Source organism: Rhea americana, unplaced genomic scaffold (genome assembly GCF_003343005.1).
Source record: "Rhea americana isolate MKP2758 unplaced genomic scaffold, rheAme1 scaffold_3, whole genome shotgun sequence".
Lineage (NCBI taxonomy): Eukaryota > Metazoa > Chordata > Aves > Rheiformes > Rheidae > Rhea > Rhea americana.
The window spans coordinates 1,489,591-1,514,795 of NW_028186423.1; the positions used below are offsets into that span (position 1 = coordinate 1,489,591).

The 25,205-nt window shown below is 38.3% G+C and overlaps 1 protein-coding gene across 1 annotated transcript in view; it reads left to right on the plus strand.

Annotated features, from left to right (window-relative positions):
- VWA8 (von Willebrand factor A domain containing 8) overlaps positions 1-25,205 on the plus strand; it is a 184,911-nt gene that overhangs the window by 153,980 nt on the left and 5,726 nt on the right. Inside the window, exons 38-42 of the mRNA XM_085309462.1 lie at positions 2,738-2,846; positions 3,585-3,741; positions 7,424-7,532; positions 12,700-12,825; positions 14,705-14,863. Of these exons, the coding sequence (XP_085165588.1) occupies positions 2,738-2,846; positions 3,585-3,741; positions 7,424-7,532; positions 12,700-12,825; positions 14,705-14,863 (660 nt within the window). The remainder of the gene's footprint in view (positions 1-2,737; positions 2,847-3,584; positions 3,742-7,423; positions 7,533-12,699; positions 12,826-14,704; positions 14,864-25,205) is intronic.

Here is a 25,205-nt window from a genome sequence, read left to right on the forward strand (position 1 = left end):
AAAAAAAAAAAAAAAAAAAAAAAAAAAAAGAGCACCTTCACAGCAGATCAGCAGATACATGAAATATAAAATTGTTTTGAGATACATCCATAGAGACAGGGCTGGCAGGGTGGGGGGTACCTAATAAGTCACTGATAGAACTATCTAAGAGCTCAGAGAAGAACCAGGAAAGTATATCCAGAGATACTAATGGGAGACACCCTTGACTCTTCCTCTCCAACCATTTAATCTATGTATATATGATGTTTACATTTAGAAACATATTACGGGAAAACTGTGAGAAAAATACAAACCTCAGTAAAGCATTTAATAGTCCATGTTTTGTTTAGAGACTATATCTTGCTTTGAATTAAGATAATTAGAAATAAAAAAGCCCAGTACAACGTAACTTCCCTCCAGCTGGTCTGTCCCTGGTAAATTCCTATCAGTATTCACATTTACTTATTTTGATTGCACTGCACTGTTTTTCTTCAAAGGGACCTACAATGTGCTAATTTAACATAACTTTTAAGTGTATGGTAAATAAGTTACATGCATAATCTAGTATTAATTAAAATGAGATGCTAAAGTATTCTGATACAGCAACATTTTGCTACATTTTGTGTGATAGAATTTACTTAGAAAATAAGTAAATGTGTGAAATGACAACAGTTCCCTGACATGAAGTGTGCCCAGCTGATGGCGTTATTCCATTCTAGTATTCTTAAGTTTTCAAATATTTTACTCAATAACCTATTAATTGCATACAAAAAAATGATGATATGTTGTTATGCTGCATTCTGTTGCACCACTTGTGTGTCTCTTTAACTCTCATGCAATTTTTTCAATGTTTTAATAGAAGTAAAATGTTGGATGTTCTACTGCCCTTTTAAGAGCAAAAAGTCTTAATTCATTTTAAATTAAAAACTTTTCTGTTAACCAAGCTCTATTTCAAAGTTAAGAAAACCTACTTTAATCTGATCAATATACAGTGTAAAAACAGGATTATGCTAGAAGCTTGTCTAGATGGAGCATATATGCCTATACACCTAGAACTATTGTATGTGGGCAGTAAAAGAAAAGAAGCTTTTTTTATCTACAGAACTTTTCCCTAATAATACAAAAAGAAGATTGTGTTTCAAAATAATAACATTTAATGAAATTTTAAAAACTTGATGAAAATGTAATAGGGAATATAAATCACAGGTTATGATTGTATTTGCCTCATTTAGCTTCCTTTTGCAGAACTTTACATACTTTTCTATAAAGGACCCAAACAGATAAAAATATAAAGGATTTTACATAATTTTATTGTTTCTCTTTATAGCATAATATTACATGAGTCTGACACTAAATTTTTGGGTTTATGATTTTATTTTAAACTAAATTCAGCAATTTTTTTTACTTCAGTATGTCTGATAAATTTGGAATGCTAATCTACTGGTTACACAAAACAGTTCTTACTGTTTATTTTGGAGAAAATCTCTTTAAACAGAAAAATATATAACCCTAAGGCTAACGTGCTGTTGTGGTTATAAGTATCTTTCTTTGAATACAAATATTAAATTAATATAATTTTTCAGATTACATCTTAATTGTACACTAATGACATGGTTCACAGAGGATGTATTGTACCTCTGTGAATTAATATAAATTCTATAAAAAGAAAGAAAATTTTGTTTTGAACAGTTGCAAGACACTGTTGTTAGACCATATGTTTTCAAATCAAAAACATGTATGGAATTCATGTCAGTATTAAATTGAGTCGGCAGAACAGAGAATTCAAGGATTAAACTACTCTACAGCTCAGTTAAAACCCTGATTATGCCAGTGAACTTCTGAGAAGGCAATGAACTGTATTTACTGGGACACAGAAATTCAACAGAGAAATAAATGTAATATAGTATGAGAAGAAAGTTTATTTATAGAGTTTAGGCTTAAAGACATCAATTTTATGTCTGTGTCATTAAGTTTCATGCAATGATAAATTGTATTAAATTATAGAAGATCGACAATGTAAGGGCAGTTTACTAGTGAATCATTGATTCCCTACATGACTCAGAGTTCATAACACGGAAAAATATTCTTTTAGTGTCAGTCACCTGCTTGAATTCAACACCAGCCTAGAGTGACTCAGTCCTGACCACCTGACAGCTGTTGGGTATTCAACTGTACAGTAAATCGATGGGGAAAGTGCGGTCAGTGGACAGGTGTTCACATTAGAAAACCCACCCTTGCAGTCATCACTTTTGCATCACGTTACATGCCACTCTGAGCATGTAATTTGAACTAGCCATTTATTTATGTCAGAGAAGTGCATGCTATTTGTTTAGCTGCTGTACATGAAAGAGGATCAGTCTGCTGGGCAGTAAAAAAAGCTGAGCTATAGCTGTGTGTGCGTGAAATGTGTAAGTGGATGTAGAGCCAGGTGCTGCTGATTTAACTAAAAGACATTAAAACTACAGTTGGTCCTGGGCTACAGCGGGATTATTAGTTATATTAGCTATTATCAGAAAGCACTTATTTCTCTAGTGTGGGTAAGATCTGAATGCACTAAGTGGTTTGGGTGGTAGTATTCTTCGGTCTGATATGCGTCTCATGTACCTCTCAGGAGCCCTGTTTTACCCTGTGCCCTGTTGTCATCAGCAGGTGGAATGTTGCATTTCTTGAATTCATTCTGGTCTTACAGCTCTTCAGCAGTAGGTTCATACTAGTTCATTATAGTGGTTAAAATAAGACTTTATTTTTTATTTTGCAGATAACAATTGAGAGGGACAGTGGTTTGGATGTCAGTTCTCCCAAGCACGGAAAGGTTGATCCAAACAACAGRCCTCACGTTGGTGGAAACACTTGGGCTGGTGGAACAGGTCTTCATTCATTGTGCATGTTTTAAGCATGTCTAAGAGAAATGTTGTTCCAGTCAGAAATGAATTTGCACAAGATTCTCCTCAGCTCAGAGCTATAATACTTTATACGTAGTTCCTTTATTGTCAGTGGAAAGAAGGAGTTGCAGTGCCTAACTGAGGCTGCATTTAGGGAACCCTTACTTCAATTAGACTTTCTGTTTCTTTTCATTGGCCACATAGAGAACTGGAAATTGCAGCCATAGAAACTAGACTCAGTCACCTGCCGTTCTCCTAGATGTCTGTAGCCCCAGAGATTTAGGTAGCATAGGAAGTAGGCACAGAGAATAGGCAAAGTGCCTCCTAATTTTAGCGAGCATGAGAGTGATCACGTATAAAGTGGTTTGAGAACCGTGTGAGCCAACAAATTAAAGGGAGAAGAGAGTAGTCAGAATGAATGGCTTGAACAACCAGCATCTTTGAGGATGTGTTTAAGACTCCCATGGTCTGCCCTTTGTAGAAGTTGAAACACTTCCAAATCTGACCTCAGAGGGCTATAAACATGTATATTCCAGTGGGATTCTTTACCATGATAGCTATTTGTTTTTGAAAATCTATGGCAATAAGTATTGTCTGGGGCACTATTGGTAAATTTTGTGAACATCTATTGATGTAACAATGCCAGCTTTAATGAAAAAGCTTTTGTAGTTATTATTGAATACTTATTCTTGACTTTTTTTTTTTTCATCTCAATTGTTCCAGGTGGGAGAGACACTGCTGGCTTAGGTGGTAAGGGTGGACCGTACCGATTGGATGCCGGCCACAAAGTTTACCAAATATCTCAAGCTGAAAAGGATGCTGTTCCTGAAGAGGTTAAGAGAGCTGCACGGGAGATGGGCGAAAAGGCCTTTAAACAAAGGTAATGTGAAAGTCTTTATTTTCCCTTTCATTTCCCAGAAACATTTGGAAAGATAGCTAAAAAGAATTCTTTTTTATTAAAATGCATCTATTAACTATCTTACCCTTGTCATTATCATTTAACAGTGCTTGTCAGCATGTGTTTAACTTGTGTGGACAGGATGTACAGAATGCTTTATTGAATTAAACCACACTGTTTAAATGACCATGTAACTATGTAGAATAAAACCTAGATAGATGGACAGTGAGACTGATGTGAATATTTACTTTCTTAAACATTGTGAAAATTGTGTGCAAGATGTATGTGTCCAAATTGTATGTAAGACCTGTAGCCAAATTATTAGATGATTTGAGCTATTAGAGCTCAACAGTGTTACAAGAACCATAGCTCTTGCCAGCATCACTGTACACGAACTAACCAAGTATTTCTTAGCCTGAGCAGAGATTCAGACTTCTTCTACCGAATGAACTCTGAAGTCAAACTCTTGTACTTTGCATAATAAAAAAAAGCTAAGTGTATTGACAGTCATACAAACAGTTTTACAGTTTCAGTCCAGAACATATGACGGTGTGAGTATCTGTCTGAAGCAGTACTAGATACAAATTAAAACATAGGAGTGACTGAATTCAGAAGTATCTCTTAAACAGGAATTCATGATTTGATGTTATTAATAAAGTGGTTCCTAGTGGGGGTGTAAATCTAGGTACTATTAGGACTGTGTGTGATTATCATTTACTTTATGTATAAATAAGTAGGTTACAGAGCACACATTATATATGTATTACTGTGTTTTAAAACAGCAATTTAGCTRTTGCATTCAGGTCAAGTTTCTTTTTTAATCATGTTTTTATTACTAAATTGCCTACAGCATTTAGCATAGTCATTAGGGCATTATTGATTAATTAAGATGAGGAGAAAACACTGATTATAGAGAGAACACAAGAAAAGATCCTGAGAGGAAAAACATCTTTTAATAGTGATTTAATTCACATAGCAACATACAGAAATTTAAATTAAAAACACTCATTTAATCTTTTGTTTTTAGGGGGAAGGCAGAGCTTGGTTTTGCCTCACCCCTACTTTTTTCTTTTTATTTTACATCTAGAAATTAGTGAATTGTGCCTTGGTAAATATGAGGGACAGGGGTTGTTTTTAACCCTTTGTACATGTCCGTTCTTGAAAGTTGCTTATCAGTTGCTTCATAATAGAAACAGTTGATATGTAAGGTCTTGGATACTGTACATCTCTTATGCCTATGCATGTAAGCATACACAGCATGCTTTGATGAATTTCTACTTTCCTAAATAATGGTTTATAAAGTTCATACTAGGAGAAACTGCTAGATACTGCTAAACCTYGTGGAAAGAGTGCTGCTGCGTCCTGTAAAATCCTGTAAAAAAAGTATCTGCACATGAGGTAACAATTCACGTCATGCTAAAACCAGCAAACAAGCTGTCCCAGCAGTAACAGTGACCCGTTCTGAAGGCACGTTTGATCTGGRTTATTATTCTGTACCTCTTTGGGTAGCTGTGAGAGCTGGCAGATAGAAGTTAAGAGAACGCAGGTTGGAGTCCTCRGGCTAAGGAAAAAAGTAAGGGAAACTGCAAAGTTTACTGTTTTGTCAGTGCATAATTATCTGGAAGGGAGAATCTTAATATGAAAGCTATTGACTGTTTTCCCGGYTAGATAGTACTGGTAATGGAAAGCTTTTTGAGTTGCCCAGTTTCAACAGAACAAAAATTACATCTGTTCATTCTACTGTTCTTCACACCACAGTTTTAATCTCCAGGGTGTCCTGAGGTTTTCCGCTTGCAAGAGATTTTTCTAAAGCTGACACAACGCAGTGTATTATTTTCACATTTCATCATAATTAAGACAAACATGGCACATTTTTTAGGTATTATGTCATTGTATTCTAGAGACATTTCTGAAACCAAAATGTTGTTTTGACCTCTTAGGAAAGATCAAATGGCCTGTATAAAACTGAGACACTTAGCTTCTCTGGTTTTGATACGTTTTTTTTAAAAAATCAGTATTCTAACATGCTTTTTTTCTTAATCTTATAATACAATGCCTTTTAGTAGTGAAAGGAAAATAGTTAATATTGCATTTACAGACAGCAAACAAAGAGTAGGCAAACTGCTCTTAGTTGATAATATGATTTTTAAATATATCCAGCACATCCATCTTGATAATAAAAACAACTTTTAGCAAATAGTTGAAGTGACATAGTAAGACTGAAGTTAGTAAGCTCTTGAACAGATACAGTATTTTTCAAGCAGTTTCCTGAACCAGCTATCTCTGTGGATTGTTGTAAAGTCTAACACAGTAAAACTGMACAGGTGGCTTTTTATTTGATACTTAAAGAAAATATTTTCTTCATTGATGTGAAGATACTGAACTCAGTTTTTAGGAGTCATAAAGTAAATTAAAGTGTACAACACAGGAAGTGTCCCTTTCCTACCTCTAATGAGTAATAGTTGACTATAATGACTATGTCTATGCATAATTCAAAACAGACAGCAATTTGGGTCTGGACCTCATTTCTTATAATGTTTATTCTCATGTGTAATGTCTATGCAAGTAACTTGCCATGGTATTAAAACTTTTATCATTAAAAGTATAATTGATCTGTTCTATATATCCATTAGTATCCATTCATAGTTCACTTGAAAGTCAGTATGTTCACAGCAATGTGAATAAAGTTACATGATAAGAAGTGCCTGAATTCAAAATAAGCTGTACACACATAGAGTAATATATCTTAACTTAGGACTGAATCCAGCCATACAGTGGATGGGAGGGTGGGCAGATTCACAATTGCTGCCTTGTTACTTGATGCTGGGTCACTGAAAATGTCAAATRGTGCATACACCCAGCAGAGCCATCTGTGCCTTAGCTTGTACTTCACCCTTGGACCTCTGTAATTACATTCCAATCCTGCATTTCACCGGTTTAAGAGTATCTGTTTAGATATGATGTTGATAAGAACAGTACAGGGCTTTAAGTGGACACATCTTATCTTAACTTACAGAAAAAGCATGTATCTGTTTTTATAGCACAGATGTTAACTCTCTCTACTAGACCTCTGTACAGAACACGGAGTTCAGTGACATTACTTTTTTTGGGGGGAGCACATTTTTCTTAATGTTTGTGCATGTCTTCTTTGCTTCAAGGTTTCATCATTTTATGAAACATAAAGATAGATATTTGAGACAGAATGACTAGTTGTAGGTCTTCAAGGACAAATCTGTCCTTGAAGTGTGTCTTTACTTAACCTTTGTGTTAAAGTATAAATCATGTATGTTTAGAATACTTTGCTGGAGAAGTAATGAATAGTGAACTCACAATCCTTTTAAATGCATATAGCAACACCTGAACCAATAAAACCTTCAGAAATTGATTGCAGTTTTTGGAACATCTGATTTTCTTCYCAAACATTAAAGCAGGTTAAAAGAGTAGCCTTCATGTGTTTTAATGTGATGCAGTCCCTGTAGACATTGACAATTACCTATCTTCTCAAAAATTCAAAAAAGCAGCGGCCACTTGTTTGAGTCATCTCCGGTTTGGTCATTACCGTCTGAATTTTCCTGTTATCACCAAGCAAGCTTATTCACATGTATGAAAATGGATGATATGCTTGTTTCCTGATGTATTCTTAGCTCCCTGTTCTTTACTTTAGGTTGAAAGAGATTCAGATGAGTGAATATGATGCATCTACTTATGAAAGATTCTCTGGAGCAGTCCGACGACAGGTTCAGTCGCTCCGCATCATCTTAGACAATCTGCAGGTAACRTTAGATTCACTGGTAAAGGAACATTACATTATGCGTTTTATCCTGCTGTGTTTTAGTATTCTACCACCATCTGGTGATGATATCTTTGAGGATTAAAAACAAAATTCTAATCATAGTTACATAGGACAAATACAGTCTCATATAACCTTTTCAAAGGTAGCTTTTAATTGGATCTCAGTGCTTGTCTCTACAAGTTGCAATATTCCCATACCACAGTTTACAGAGATTACTTATTCAGGAGCACRATTTTGTGAGATAGAACACTATATGTTATTAAAAGAGTATGTGATGGTGTGTAGATCACAATCTTTGTCTTTACCTTCTACCCAAGAGACTTTCTTTAGCTTAAAAATGTAATRCTATAGATGTTAAAGGAGAGAAACACTTCTCCAAATCATAGCTTATATGCAGCTGAGAATCAGAATTTTTCTCGTGTTTCTTTTTAACTCTTTATAATTAAAATAAATATAGCCTCAGTCTCCTAAGTGGAAAYTAACCAAAAAGACCAATTTGGTTTTTAAATTTCTAGTAATTGGTCCTACAATTGCWCCAGGCTTTACTGATGCTGGTATTCATATACAGTGTAAATAAAACAAAAAATTCATCATTTCAAGGAGGAATCTACTAGTCTTCAGTGAAAAAGAAAGGAAAAAAAGTACATTTTTAATCAGAGAAAGGTTCTTAGAGATGCCTTATTTCTATTGAAGGCTACCAACCAYTAATATACATTTATGTAAGTATACTAATTAGTCACAGTTTGATGTCTAATACATTTCCTTACTTTAGCAATAAAAATGARATATAAAAAGAAGTGACCTCTTATGGTTGAGGGTCTCCTGGATTTAAAAGTCCAGTCCCCTGTTATTGCAAATAAGAAAGGTAACCTTTTTTTTTTTTTTTGCCTTATTTATATCCTTCAGCCATTGTGACTACAGCAGTGCTACTATAATCACATGCGCACACAAAACTGTTAGCCGATTTCATYAGGAATATATCAAATCAGAGAGCTCTTTGTACAGTGGACATGTTAGATGGGCTTGTAGTAATACACTTTGATTCATCCATGCAGCTAATACATTTCGATTCAGGAGTTAGTTTTGGGTTTGTAATGAGAGTTCTTAGCTGCAAAATTTTAGCTATAAATCTGTTTCTCCTGTGTTATTTATAATCTACCTGTTTGTTTTTATCATTTTTCTAGCAGACATGCAGTTGGAAGCATATTCTAGGACAATAAGTGAATCTTCAGTTTAAAGTCTTTTTTTAATTTGCTTTATATGTATCTTGGAGCCAAAATTCTAATATTTAGGGATTATGATAATCATAATATAATATAATATAATACAAGGAGGCATATCCTGTTGCTTCATGTTAAAAGGGTCGTTTTAATATCAAGGCAAAGTCTTATAAGCCTCACGATTTTATGAAACTTCACTAACTTCCTGGAAAAAATCTGTAACAGCTAACCACAGAAATAATGAAAGTATTTATAATGCAAAGGCAAACTCACTGAATTCAGAAAATCCAGCTCTTGAGATAAAAACAATAATGAAAGTAAGATTTTAACTTTATACATTTATATATACATTTTGGTAGCTATTTTTTTAGAAGATGCACTAGGAAATTGAAGATAAGTCAATGACCTGTATTCATAACAGGAGTTACTTAGTTGAAAAATGCTTGCTGTTAATTGGAAGCTCAGTCCAAGCACATTTCATATTATCTTTATGAGAAAAAAATATTTTTTATTCTTCAGCATARTAAATCATTCAGCCTGGTGAGGGACATGGGATTGTCTCTCCTTTTTTTCTGGATCCTACATACACCAGGGTTTTCAGCTAAAACTGTTTTCTTTCTCTGTTATCAGTCAGACATTCTTTATTTCTGTGATAGAAAATTAATAGCACAATCAACTGTAGTAAACTTTRCAGCTCAGATATCAGTGTGCAGTTGCAGCTTTTGATGAAAATTTTAGTTCTTATGAAAATTCAAATTACCTTCTCAGCAGAGAACACTTTCAGCTTTTGAAAAGTGTTTGAGTTTGTTTTGTTTCGAACTGATTGTATTCACATAATGAAATTATGTTAGCCATACTTATTTAATGTGGATTTTCTTTTGGACATGTGTGTGTTTTRTTGGAGGGGGAATGTTTCTTATATTATATTATACATCCAAGACTCAGGAGACTGGGATTATGATCTGGTAGTAGTTAATATCTCTGAAGAATGGGTAGTAGCAGCAAGATRTATTTGGAATAGGCTTTTTCATAAAAGTAATGCACAAATTAGGTATGAGAATATTATTTCTTAGTTCCTTTTATTTTATGTAACTCACCGATCCCTATCAACTATTTGAGCAAAATTAACAAAGTACTACAAGTTGTAGTATGTCTTGTGTAGAAATAGCAAACCCAGAATTTGAAGAATCCAGTCAAACTGCTGTAGAGCTGCCTTTTCTCTCCTAAAGCTGGCCAACCCCTCAATAAAGCTCACGTGTCCGCACTCCAGAGTCAAAAATTATGGTCAAGTGGTCACTCAGGAAGGACCTCCCAGGAGCAATTAGATTTTAGATGACTTGGCCTCCAGAAGTACTTCTCTTTTTATTGATTACAGAGGGCATCTGGGGCTGCTGTCCTCGCAGTTTCTGAATCCCAGTTAGGCACCTGTGTTTAAAGTGGACAAATCCAGACCTGAGCCTGGGGCTCTGTCCAAGTGAGACTGTGTGGGATTCCTCCAGTTGTAGTCGCAACAGTAAAATAATGACAGTGCTATAATAAACATGGCTCAGAGAGCTAACAGCATGGAAATCCCYGTGCCCTGTCCGTAGTAGTGCTTACACTTTCCCAGCTTGAACAGCTATTCTTTTTTTGAAACTTATGTAGAAAGTTTTCCAAGAAACTTACCCCAGAAACGAATGCAGGCCAGGACTAGGAGTGTTTCATACCATCCTATATCATTACAAGTAACATATTTAGATGTGATTGCTTCAGAGAGACAACCTTTYTTCTGTGATTTCACAGCTGTATTTTTTATTTATTTATTTTTTTTTTTTGTAACTATGCCTTTGGTATCTTTCAATGACAAGAATTACTACAGTGGTGTATTGTCATCAGCCATGGTGATACTGATGAAAAGAGATAGTATCTAGCACAGTTTTTCTCATTTTGAARGCAACATGAGCAATATAGGTAATATTTTTCATCAGTACAGTGGCAGTATATTACAGTAATAATTAATTGTGTATTTTTAGTAAAATTTCTAAGCAATCTCTATAAGTAATAGCTCTGTTTTTCTGGTTAAAAGTAAATATCCATGTTGCTTTTAAATGTGTGAAAATTATGTTTTGAAAACTCTGAAAGTTATGTTTTGTCTATCCATGCATTGTATAACACATGTACTTAAGGAGATTTTTTTCTACTTTTAAAAAAGAGAAGAAATTCTTAGAAGTTCTACATGGAAGAGACAGATGTTAAGTAGCCTAAATAATTTTAGCATTATTTTGGAAAGCAGTTAGGTCACATTTTRTCAGTATTCTTTCCTATTTTAGAGGAAAGAATGTTGACTCTGTGTTCCKCTAATACGGTTTCAGTTCAAATACTGTTTATTGTTGCATAAGCAGAATAGCAGACAAACTTCAGAAGACACTAAATAGTTGGACGGATTTTTAACCATGTCCGTAGTTAAAAGAATTTTCTTCCCACACTGCTTTTCCTTGAAGAGCAAATACCCTTAAAGCTAAAGCTTTGTCARTGAAACAGTAGTGAAACTAATTGAGAATATGCTCAATGAAGCTGAATATTTAGAGTTTTCTGTTGTTTCTTCCTCCCAAATACCAGAAGGAAGCAAGTCACAAGCACTTGACAGAACATTAGTCCTCAGTTCTTGAAGTGTTAAGGATCTACACACGTTCCAGTAYTTACAGGACTTTCCCTGTGGCTTTGTGTTCTTTCTGCCAACTTTTTTTCATAAATAAGCAGTCCATCACTATTAAGTACGTATAGGCAACTATATAGCAATCCAGAACTCCTTTTTCCATAAATACGAAAATGCAAAACCATCAAAAAATTTGATCAAAGCAATCACAAAGACTTTCTGGGCTTTAAGAAGCCATCTCTGACTGTTCAGACGGTACAAAATTGTAAAGACTATTCCTCTCAAATTCCAAGCCTGCAGTTTGCTTGGGATTTGCAATGTAATGCTTCAAGCTTTGTTCAAAGACAAACTGGTTTTCATGTYCTGCTGGATGTTTGATTTGCCTCCAGCTACTGACCTGCTGTTGGCTGAGAATATAAATGCACTATATATATATAAATTAAAAGTCTTTCCTTCCTGGACTTGCTACTAGTTTGAGCAACTTCAAACTGAGGATTTAAGCAGMTATTAAATAAACTATTAAACCCACATAAACAGACTTTGCTGTCTTCAAATGGATCCTGTGGCGTGTGAACCATGATGAAATTGTCCTTTGAAAATATTCTTAAATATATTGTTTAYATTCTTAAGTACTTGAGTGTTCAATCCTCAATACTTGCCTCTATGTGCAAGAGTTGCATCAGTATTTGAGCTCCTGGACTGTAACACATTTTCAAGTCAGACTGTAGATAACTAGTGTTCTTTTAAATAAAATAAAAGAAGCATTTAATGGATTGTCTCTTTATTTGCATAATTTTCASTGTGTTTATTTTAAAATAACTGTTCATTATGAATATTGTTTTAAAAGAAACAATTTACCATTGCCTAAGGTTATTACTGTTTAGTCTTACTTTTAAGTCACCCAATTTATTTTCTTGCACTGCTTGGAAGGAGAACCCGTAGTGGTCAGTTATACATGTTCCTCTGGCTGCAGTTCTGCCCAGGTTTGTTACTMTGCTATTTTCCAGTGCGTTTGCAAGAAAAAAAGACTAACATTTCCACAGTCCATAATTAAACTCCCATATGYGAAAAGGCTTAAAGAAGACAAAATTACAGAGGGAATGGATTCTTTGTCAGTGATAATTATTCTTTAAGTGAAAAAGAGCAGGACCAATATGAAATTTCATTAACTTTTGCCAAAACTATCACATAATTAGAAACAAAATTAATTTGTATGTCATATTCGGTAGGTACTAAWTTGCATAAAATACACCCATATCACTAAGTGAATTAAGGATGCTTTTCTGCTGTAGGCCAAGGGTAAGGAAAGACAATGGCTGAGACACCAAGCTGTTGGGGAGCTGGATGATGCCAAAATCATTGATGGGCTGACAGGAGAAAAAGCCATTTATAAACGACGGGGAGAACTTGAGCCACAAGTAAGTATCCAACAAGTAGTGARAGGAGAGAGGGAAGAGAATTAACAAGTTTGCTGATTTCTTAATGGGTATGTATTATATATATTTAGAGTTTCCATGAGTTATATATAGAGAGGGGAGAAACTCAGAGGTACTGTCTCTGGCTTGGGAAGTCTCTGAGACAGAGATGACTGAAAGATGAGGGATTTGTTTCTCTTTTTCTTAAAGTCTTCCAAAGATGTTTGTTGTGGGCCACCCTCAGAAAGAGGATGCTGCTGTAGGCAGTCCTTTGTTTTGATCTAGTTCAACAATTTCTATATTCTTATTTTATATTTTGATGAGCTGAAGATGATTAGTAGAAAACATTTTCTTTGTTTATCTAAAAAAAAAAGAGAGAGAAATTTTCTCACTACCTTAATTGAATTTAATTTTCACTGCGACACCATGGGAAGTTTAAAAAAAGTAATGATCTTTACAAATGCCCTCTACTTAGTCCAGGATATGCCAAGAATTTCAGCTTTCACAGATATTTGAATTTTTAAAAAATACGAACAGTAATGAGAAAAAAAAAATAAGAGTAAAAGCCATCAAGATACAATAAAATCGACTGTCCTGTGATCTGTTTCAGCCGTTCCTTAGGAGCAGTATGGTTAGCCATATGTGAGTCAATAACCAAGAAATGACTTGAATCAGACCAACAAAATCCAGCCAGAACTAGTGGGCTAGTTTGTATGTGTTAACAATAATATTTAAGGACAGATTGTTATTTTTAATTACATTAACAATTTTTTTTAAATAAATGAGCTCAGTATCTTTTTGCACATCAGCTACCCATGTTAGATGAATCTCTGATTTCAGTTTTTATGGTACTTTGTCTTGACGTCTGTTGCTTCAAAGAGCTGATAGAGCTTGACTTTGCCTACATGAAAGATCAGTAAGGAAAAAGTGATTAGGTCCTTGTTTCCAATTCTACCAAAAGAGAAGAATTCAGGGTTACTCAAAATGTGTTTTAAGGCTTTGGAAAAGAGCTCAATTATGAGATGAAAAGGCTAACTTTAGATTTTTATTTAAAAAACAAGAAATGTAAAATTTAATGGGTCTTCTCCATCCCCCTGCTTTTGATAGGGCAGGGATGCCCGACTGAAGAAGAGGAAAATACACTAATGCTTCAGTAATACTTGTATAGAAGACAAATGTTTGCAGTCATTCACAGATAAAAGGAATATTTTTGGTATTTGCTTTTCTTGAGATTTTTTTTTTCTAGATCATCTTTAATAGCCTTATACTTGAAGCCAGACTCATCCGATTGCTTGTTACATAAAGCACCTCCCTTTAATATACTCTGCCAAAATTGTTAAAACAGATGGAGATTATTTTCAGGAAAAAATAACAGTTTCAGAGTCAGAATGAAGAAAAAATGAGTAGTTCATCAAAACAAGACTTCAAACATTTTTAGAATGATATTAACCTCCGCAGACAAGTTTTTACAGTCTTACAAGGGTCTCTGTTAGTAGCGTAAGCCAAGAGACAGTATTTCCCAAATGAGTCTTGGCAAAAAGAGCAATTATGAGAGTCTTTTTACTGAAATAAAAAGTTAAGAAAAGAATGCGAAATGAGACAGAAGAGGTATTCTCCTCACAAGAATGTATGGAACTTTTCCTGGTAGCTTTTTGCAGTCATAGAAGRTGAGGAAGAAAATTGAAGGTGAATTTAAAGAGTTAGAAAAACMGTAAAAATGAGTTTGTTCTTAAAAAAAAAAAAAAAATGCCTTTACTGGATGAAGGCTTCTTGCTTTGCAAAGAGTGTAGGTTTTCATTCTAAAAAGTTTTATTTTACTGATGCTTAGCTTTCCCAGATATATAGGTTGTTGTTTATTTTTTTCCTGTTGTTTCCCTGTTAGCCGGGAAGCCCCCAGCAGAAACCCAAACGCCTGCGGCTGGTAGTGGATGTTTCTGGTAGCATGTATCGCTTTAATGGAGTGGATGGACGACTGGAGCGCTCCATGGAGGCTGTCTGCATGGTCATGGAAGCTTTTGAGAATTACGAGCACAAGTTCAAGGTAATTATAACTGGGCTAGGAGTTCTGTGGTTAATGCACAGACAGTGTAGAGTGGTGGAAAAAGTGTTTCAGCAGTCGGCCTAGCCAAAGAACATTATTCATTCTTGCAAGGAAATAAAGGCTTTAATCTTTTGCTAGCAACCTGAAAAAAATATTAGTGAATGGGTAAGAAACATTGCATACTTCAGCAGAGAATTCAGTTTAAGACTACGTGTGAAATATGCTGCCTTTTTAATGCATTCCCTTCCAGGTATCTGAAACCAAAATCATCTATTTTCTCTTCTGAAAGATGTTAGGTCCCAAACATTATTTAATGGTAGCATGCAAAGGAAATATAAATAAAATGCATGCCTTTCTTTGTCTTCGTAAGCCTAAACAAGGCCCAGGGCAGATTTCTTTAACCTTAAAGGTGACAAGAATGGCCAGTTAATTCTTGACAAACAGAGTGTTTAATGGAAGAATAAAGATGTCTGATACCTTTATTGAAAAGCTTTTCAAACACAAAACTTAAAATACATCTGAACAAAATGCAAAATCTTACAAACAAAATGAATAGAAAGCTTATTCTAGATCCATTCAGTCAGGTCTTCTTCATATTGCTCCTCTGATAACATAATCGTACAAATTTCTATTCTATCATAGAAGATTGTCTCCTGGACAAAACCAAGCCATACGAAACATGCTTTAGAATGTCCTCTACAAAACCAAACTTTCAGACTTTCATTTGTCAGAGAAAAAAAGGAGATCTACTGTGTTTTTAGCCTGCTTTCCTTTGGAAACAAGTGGTGTTACCATATTGCTTGTTAGTCATGTTTCCCCTCCTTTTAAACTTTGGAGCATATTTTCCTGTTCCATACAAATTTGAAACAGTGCTTGAGTTCTCAAAGATATTAAGTTCCTACAAATGTCATGAAAATATGTCAGGTAGGAAAGAGACTCTATTTGTATCCCCATTAGAGAAAAATGTTGCACCATAAGCTTAGACCTTGGCCCAAAGAATCTGTGTGGAAGCTTAGCTGTAATTAACAAAATCATGAGAAATGAGGGGTTTATTGGTTCAGCTGCTTGGGTGTCTCCTTTTCACTGATAATAGAAAAGTTAGTGACAAATATTTGACAGGGGCAGTGTTGTTATACAGCACAATCTGCTGTAGCTTGGTAAATTGGGCTTGTCTGAACAACGTGAGTATTAGCATTGCCAAATGTAAAGTCATCCACAAAGTAATACGTAATAGAATTAATGGCATACAGATGAATGTGATACATTTGGGTGTAGTTAACGTGGCTTTTGTTAAAGAAAGTAATTTTGAAAGAGTCAATATRCATGTGACAAGGAAGGTTTATTGATAGAGTCTCTTTGGATTTCCAGAAGCATATGACAAAGTCTCTCACCAATGACATATGAAGGTACTTTAGGGGCTTAAAATATACAAAACAGGCTATTATACAGGGCTCTTTTTTCAGAGTGAGGGAGTGAAGGGAGGTCATTGGTGGAACTACACTGGGATTTGTGCTGGGGCTAGTGTTGCTATGTATATTCCAGATCACGTAAGTTTTAGAACTTACTTACTTAGAACTCGCTGGGGGGCCTCCAACGGRTGCATGCAGCTGGGGGTGTGGGTTTGGGACATGGCTATGGGCAACCCCCGTACACCCTTCCTGGGAAACCTGCAGGCATGACCACCTCTTTAAAATGCATATATACCAATGTATGCAGCATGGGGAACAGGAGGAGCTGGAGATCTGTGTGTGATCACAGGGCCATGATCTCGTTGCAATCACCGAGACATGGTGGGATAGCTCACATGACTGGAACGCTGCCATGGATGGATATGTGCTTTATAGGAGAAATAGGCCAGGAAGGCGAGGTGGTGGAGTTGCTCTTTATGTGASAGAGCAACTGGAATGCATCGAGCTCTGCCTAGGCGGGGAGGAGGAGGAGGCAGCTGAGAGCTTACGGGTAAAGATCAAAGGGCAGGCTAGCATGGGGGACTCTGTTGTGGGTGTCTACTACAGGCCACCTGACCAGGAAGAGGAAGTTGATGAGCCTTCTATAGACAGCTGGAGGTAGCCTCACGATCACAGGCCCTGGTTCTCATGGGGGACTCCATCCACCCTGACATCTGCTGGAGGGACTACACAGCAAGGCACAAGCAGTCAAGGAGGCTYCTGCAATGCATTGATGATAACTTCTTGTCGCAAATGGTGGAGGAGCCTATGAAGAAGRGTGTCCTGCTGGACCTTGTCCTTACCAACAGAGAGGGACTGGTTAAAGATGTGAAGGTTGGGGACAGCCTTGGCTGCAGTGACCAAGAGATGGTGGAGTTCAGGATCCGGCAGGAAAGAAGTAAGGCAACAAGCAGGGCTGCATCCCTGGACTTCAGGAGAGCGGGCTTTGGGCTCTTCAGAGACCTAATTGGAGGAATCCCATGGGTTAAGGGCCTAGAAGGAAGGGGGATCCAGGAGAGCTGGCTAGTATTCAAGCATCACTTCCTCCAAGCTCAAGAGCGGTGCATCCCTATGAGTAAGAAGTGCAGCAAAAGGGGCAGGAGACCTGCATGGTGAGCAAGGAGCTCTTGGCCAAATTCAGAGAGAAGAAGAAAGTACACAGAATGTGGAAGAGGGGACAGGCTACTTGGGAGAATTATAGGAATGCAGTCAGAGCATGTAGAGATGCTGCGAGGAAGGCTAAGGCCCAGCTGGAATTGAGTCTGGCAAGGGATGTCAAGGACAACAGGAAGGGCTTCTGCAAATACATCAGCAGCAAGAGGAGGACTAGGGAAAACGTGGGCCTGCTACTGAATGGGGTGGGGGCCCTGGTGACAAGGGATACGGAGAAGGCAGAATTACTGAGTGCCTTCTTTGCTTCAGTCTTCACTGCTAAGGGCAGCCCTCAGGAATCCTGCACCCTTGATGTGAGGGAGAAAGTCCAGAGAAGGGAAGACTTTCCTTTGGTTGAGGAGGATAGGATTAGAGACCTTCTGGGCAGGCTAGACATCCACAAATCCATGGGCCCAGATGGGATGCACCCACGGGTACGGAGGGAGCTGGCGGATGTTGTTGCCAAGCYGCTCTCCATCATCTTGGAAAGGTCCTGGAGACCTGGAGAGGTGCCTGAGGACTGGGAGAAAGCCAGTGTCACTCCAGTCTTCAAGAAGGGCAAGAAGGAAGTCCCAGGCAACTCTAGGCCAGTCAGCCTCACCTCCATCCCTGGAAAGGTGATGGAACAGCTCATTCTGGATGCCATCTCCAGGCATATGGAGGAAAAGAAGGTGATCAGGAGTAGCCAGCATGGATTCACCAAGGGGAAATCCTGCTTAACCAACCTGATAGCCTTCTGTGATGGAATGACTGGCTGGGTAGATGAGGGCAAAGCAGTGAACGTTGTGTACCTTGACTTCAGCAAGGCTTTTGACACTGAGTCCCATAGCATCCTCCTAGAGAAGCTCTGGAAGTGTGGGTTAGATGAGTGGACAGTGAGGTGGATTGAGAAGTGGCTGAAAGGCAGAGCTCAGAGGGTCGTCGTCAGTGGTACAGAGTCTAGTTGGAGGCCTGTGGCTAGTGTGTCCCCCAGGGCTCAGKACTGGGTCCCATCCTGTTCAACTTCTTCATCAGTGACCTGGGTGAGGGGACAGAGTGCCTCCTCAGCAAGTTTGCTGATGATCCCAAGCTGGGAGGAGTGGCTGACACACCMSAGRGCTGTGCTGCCATTCAGAGAKACCTGSACAGGCTGGAGAGCTGGGCAGAGAGGAACCTCCTGAGGTTCATCAAGGGCAAGTGCAGAGTCCTGCACCTAGGGAAAAACAACCCTAGGCACCAGCACAAGCTGGGGGCTGACCTKMTGGAGAGCAGCTCTGCAGAGAGGGACCTGGGAGTGCTGGTGGGTGACAGGTTGACCATGAGCCAGCAATGTGCCCTTGTGGCCAGGAAGGCCAATGGTCTCCTGGGGTGCATTAGGAAGAGTGTTGCCATCAGGTGGAGGGAGGTGATCCTGCCCCTCTACTCAGCCCTGCTGAGRCCTCATCTCAAGTACTGTGTCCAGTTCTGGGCTCCCCAGCACAAGACAGACATGGAGCTACTGGGGAGAGTCCAGAGTAGGGCCACGAGGATGCTCAGAGGGCTGGAGCACCTGCTCTACAAGGAATGGCTGTGAGAGCTGGGCCTSTTYAGCCTGGGGAAGAGAAGACTGAGGGGGGGATCTTATCAATGTGTACAAGTACCTGAAGGGAGGGTGTCSAGGGGACGGGGACAAACTCTTTTCAGTTGCCTCGTGCGACAGGACAAGAGGCAATGGGCAGAAATTGAAGCACAGGAAGTTCCGCCTGACCGTGAGGGGGAATTTCTTCMCTGTGAGAGTGAYGGAGCACTGGAACAGGCTGCCCAGAGAGGTTGTGGAGTCTCCTTCTCTGGAGATCTTCAAGGCCTGCCTAGATGCAAGCCTGTCTACCATGCTCTAGGTGACCCTGCTGAGYAGGGAGGTTGGACTAGATGATCTCCRGAGGTCCCTTCCAACCTTACTGATTCTATGATTCTATGGTAAGTGATCTGGAAAAGCGGATGGATAGTGAACTGACAAAAGTTGCTGTTCAAATGAAGTTTTTCAGGAATAACAAAAGGAATATCTAACTGCAAAAAGTTACAGGAGGACCTTGTAATAAAGAATTGTTGAGAAATAAAATGGCAGAAGATGTTTGGTGCTATTAAATGTAAAGTGCTGCAGGTGGGGGAAAACAATACTGATTTTAAATACGCGATCATAAACTCTCAGCTATATATTAGTGCTCAGCAAAGAAATCTTGTAATTATGGTGTATGGTTCTTTCAATAGTCAGTGCCCACCAGCTGTCAAAAAGGCTAATTAAATGTTAGAAATTACTAGCAAAAGAACAGAGAACAAAGCAGAATGCCACTATAAAAATCTGTAGTGCATTCACATCAGGAATATTGTATGCAGCTGTGGTCCTCCATCTTGCAGAAATTACTGTTCAGCTGAAAAACCTAGAATCCAGAGTGACAATTATAGAGGATATGAAAGTGTTCCCMTACAAGAAATAGCTAAAAAGGCAAGAACTCCTCAGTCTGGAGGAAAGAAAACTCAAGGAGTTGATAAAACCATGACTAAAATGAGAAAAGTGAGCAGGGAACAGTTGTTTTGCTCTCGTCTAGCACAGCTGTTCTCTGGTTGTTAAGAATATTGGATTATTTTGCTCTTAATTTAGAGACAGTGTCTTACAAGATGAGCACTGAAACGATGCAGTGCAGTGGTAGATAACCAGCTGTCTTTTATTTCCAGCTGAGAACCCAAACATGACCCTCAGGTGCCTGATCGAGGAGTTACATGTAGGAGTAGACAGACAGACAGCTCTGGGCATAGAATGAGAGAGTTAAAGACTTTGTTCAGTTCTGGGTTTTGACCTGGAAAAGGATGATGTATGGTTGGAAAGCATCCAGAGAAGAATTAGAAGATACTATCCTGAAATGTCCCCTTGCAGAGGGAAAWTGTTTTTTTAGTTTTTCTAAGAGAGGGTTAAGTCTTCCTCACAATTTATGAGGTTCAGTGTGGGGAAAAGATTTCTCTTATAAGTCACTGGATATTCTTTATTTTTTGACTAAATCAGACAAATGCAAACTACAAATATTTTTAAAATTTTAGCTTACAGTCGTGACATGTTATATAATCTTCCCAAGAAACATGGTAGATCCTCTGTCGATTAAAATCAGTAGGGAAAGAGAAAGTGTTTTTCTAAAAGACTGTGGCTTAAACTGAAATTAAGAGCAATTTCCCAGTCAGTTTTCATGCACTCGGTTGCGTGATCTTTTAGTATGATGTTTTGTGTGATGGGCTCCTCTGATTTTAAAATCTATGATTCATTCCCCTTCAAATCCCKCTGTGTCTATTACAGATTACTATACTTTGTCTGGAAATACTTGCAGTTGGCTAGGGTTTCACCTTTCACATAAATCAAACCCTGTATTTGGCCATGTAAGTAGCTGAAAGTGCAGTTAGTTGTAACATTGAATGTGCTTTCTGATAACCMCTTACAATTTATAATAACACTTACACAAAAACCATGTGCAGTTATTAGATGTGAAAATTGCCACTTTTGGATGATAGTAAGACAGGAGTAGTAATATTATCCTTACAATCTGCTTGAGTCAAGAGAGCTGGAAGGCTAATTTTATAAAATAACAGTGGTGGGGAAGATATTGGAAATTTTAGTTACATACCAAGGAGAAAAAGTCAGCTTCTACATCTGTTCAACTTCAGTTGGCCTCTAGAGCAACTCTCCTTCCACTCCTTCCACTGCATTAGAGGACCTTTGAGGGCAAGTAACGAACCCCTGATTCAAGGCTGGCCAGATCCAGTGTGAGCTATGTCAACCTCAGAKTTGCTTTTGCTCAAGGGAAGAAAGATATTTTTCCATCTCCATATCTTGCTCTGCTGCCTCAATGGGATTTGGTTCACTGAAAGCATGTCTACAAGAGTACTATGTGCCTCCCCAGAGATGACTAGGGCAGCAGAGAAGATGTGGTCTTACACTTCACTGGCCGTGGAAATGGGCCCCTAAATGTGCACTGACAGCTCTTGATGCAGCGGCTGCTTTCAGAGCTCATTGTGTCGGTGCTGTCCCTAATAGGGAGGACAGAGAGGGGACATGGTAAAGACAGACATGAGGGATTAGATGATTTGCTACRTCCTAAGGACCTGGTACGGCAGTTGCTATGCCTGCATGAATGTGGCCAGTAACCAGAGCACATGCTATTTTTTCAGTTTCTAATGCATATAATCAGGTTCTCRAAGAATAAGAGCAACAGTGATTTTTTTAAAATGTCAGTGACTCTAGTCTGTAGAACACTGACACTTTGCAAGGTGCTGCTAATTTTTCTCAGGACAGAACTTGAAGTTTTGGTATATCTGCAAAGTAACACACTTACCACGTCTAAAATGAGAAACTCTTTAAAAGAAGAAAAAATAACTCACAACTGTGTTCAGTGAGGAATCTACAGTTTATCACTTACTATTTTCTTTCTCTTTCTTATCCTCCTCTTGGCTTCCACAAGTGGTTCTGTAGACCATCAGATATTTATAGTAGACATTTTTGGCCTTCAGATATGSTTGCTGTTACCTGCTTCTGTTGTAGCCTCACCTGCAAAGGTCAGAGCAGCATTTGCTGCAAATTTAAGGGGGCTCTTGTATAACATATGTGGAAACTGAGGGACCACCAGAGTTATTGAGCAGAACATTCAAAGGAGATTTATGTAGCAAAGTGTCCTTCCCCCTGCTATCTAAGAACAGTGCAGACTTTGAAAACCAGTTCTTAGCTTTTGCTCAAGATGACTTTTCTGCTCGTATTTGGTTTCATTTTCCACTAAAAAGGGTTGTGAGTGAATCAGATAGGCGTTTTACTTGGCTATTGGTTTTATCCTACTAGCTGAACTCTCCTCGTATGTGGTACCCTTTGATACCATTGAGGATAGATTGATTTGTCTTCATAATGTTGAATTTAGGTGAGTCATACCTTTTTCCTTGGCTCCTTATACAGAAGTAAGAGGTAGGTATTGGCTATGTGGCTGTCCATAGGAGGTTAGAAGAGTGACAACAGGTATTTGTCAACTTTTTATGCTTGTGTAGCACAACTTGCCTGTTTCCATTTCCCATARGGGCAGCCAGTGAATCATTCCTTGTCAAGGGAGAAATGGGAGGCTCATCCCACAGCCAGGAAATTTGTTTAAATTAACAACCATCTTTCAAAGCCCTCTTCCGATGTCATCTCTTCCACACTTACTTTAAAAAGTGCTTTATTAAGGAAAAGAATGGGAGTGAGGGAAGCACGGAAAATCACATTCTCCATCTCATCCTAATAATAGAAGTTAAATATGTTACTGCAAATACATCCGTCCCCTTTAAGTCTGCAGATGCACAAGTTAYAGATATGTTATAATAAGCAAGTTATTTTGTGGAATTAAAGTTCTTACGTCTTTTGTAGACCTCATTTTGCATGTCTGTAATTTAAAAATGTACAGAACAGCACTTTGCTCTCTGGTTTAGCTGAAGTAGTATTGTGCCTGTCACACAAAGCCGTGTGGTTTTGTATCATCCTTAATTACTGACAGTTGCACACATGATGCCAGATTTAGGAGGCTGTCCAGTAGATTATATAATAGTGAATTTATGAAGCCTTTCAAAAAATGTTAAGCGGGTCAATAAATGGCACGTTATGTAACTGATAGGAAAAGCCCAAATTTTTATTTATCGCAATATTAAAGGGATATTGCATATTTTATTTGCCAATTTCAGCATTCCCCAGTGAGCGAATTTACTGTAGAGGCATTACTGTTAATTCAGGAAAAGAACAAATGTTTCACATGGTTGGCAGAATAGTTTCTTTTAAATAATAAACAAAAGGCTTGACATAAATACCAAAAAAAAAAAAGAAAAGAAATGTTCAGTGTTGTCCAAAGAAGAGATGAATTTCTAAAGATCTCGCCCTCCAGCAGAGGCCTGTCTGATTCACACTGGCTTTTACATTCAGCATGCGTCTTCTTTCAGCTTTTTTAAATGCCTTGAGAAATAAAACCTTTCAGTGTGGCAGCAGCAGAAGACAGAGTCTTCCATTTTATCCATTTCAGGCAGTACCAACTATCCATTCAGCACAAAATATAACAGAGGAATGAGATTTGTTTTAACATGTAAGGAAAGAAGGCAACAAAATGATGCTATTTAGAGATACATGTGTTTACTCACTGTATACTCTAAACTTTAAATATATTTTTTTCTTACTGTACCTGAGGCTATTAGAAAAAGAGCCACTACGCACCAGTATAATATATTAATTCATTTAAGTCGGCACTGTGGCAAACAAGTATTTTGCTGCTGAATTTGTCCCAGGAGCTGTGTTTTATGAAACAAACAAAATAAAAATTGATTCCAAGTAAGATTTTATTGCAGCTGCTGTCTCACTTTTAACTCCATCCTTCTCCTGTGGAATTTTTAAGAAAAGACATTGGAGCTCTGCTCTTAGAAGCCCATTTTCTATGCGTCTCTTTAGCTGTCCTCTGCTTCCATGGTTAGTCCARAGGAAGGAAAGTCCAGTTTGACAAAGCATTTATAGGCCTGCATGTTTTGAAGTTCTCAGTTGGGCATGACTTTGAAATTTAGCTGTCTGCACCTTTTCTTTCAAGTGAGCACACCAAGACACCTTTGAATCACTAAGGGTTTATTTTATTAGAACACAAATAAGAAGGAGGTCATATTTTATTTAAAKAAAACCTGGGTGAGACACTTACGTACAAGGCCTTAAAATACGCCTCCTTCATTACCCTGGCAGAGTGGAGTTCTTCTCTCCAGTTTTACTCTGTCTCTTATTCTGTTTTCCTGGGTTGCAATAAACTCCACACGTTCCCTTCTGCACAAGCCTTCTCCTCTCTGTCACGTCTAAAGCTTGGCTATGGGTCTGAGTCAGCTCCCTTCTCTCCCAGTCTGCAGCCCCATGGTGGCTTAAGTCAATCCAAGTCAGTACTACTGCGTTCCCGTCCCCACCTTTGCTCTGCCACGTGTACCCCTATGACCTTGCAGTTTGGGGAGATAAGTTTCCCAAAAGCAATCTCACCATGATTAGCTCTTGGCCGCTTCTGATGCCTGATTTGACTTCCAGGGGGATGAGAGAATCATGAGGAATAGCCCAAGGGAGGGCTGAGGATCGCRGCGTTTGCCATTGGCAGTGAATGTCAGGCAAGGCAGGATCTCTGCCCATTTTCAGAGAGGCTCCATTTGACCCAGGATGCAGCAGCCAGGACTGAGCAAACAAGCACTTCCTCCCTGTTGCCTGTCCAAACCTTTTTTAACAAATCGCAAATAGCATAGTAAAGTGTTGGCAAAGAAACAAGAAAATAGGTAACATCTGTTAAATGCATATACACCGACACATACACATTTATGCATGGGCACACACAGAAAATAATAAACAGCTGCTGAAGACAGAGCAGATAGGACGTGGTGTTCGGAGGTGAACGGTTTGCATGCCTGCAGTAGTTTGCTTCGATAATTTCAGGATCGCCTTGCTCATACTCAGGTGCTCCATTCCCGCCTCGCGCAGGAATGTGGAGGGTGCCGAGCTGCAGGGTGCAGCTGTGACGTTTAGAGCCCTTCCCTTGACGTGAAATGGCAAACTGAGTTTAAACCCAGGCTTTTGGAGGTGGAAGGTTTGTCTGTCATTATTGTGTGCCAAGAGGCAAACTGGTATTCCCAAATAGCAAAGCRTGGAGTGTTCCCCTGAACTCAATACGTTAGGGCCGGTATCACAACACCTCATGGGGGAGGTCTGTGAAATGCTGGGAGGGAGC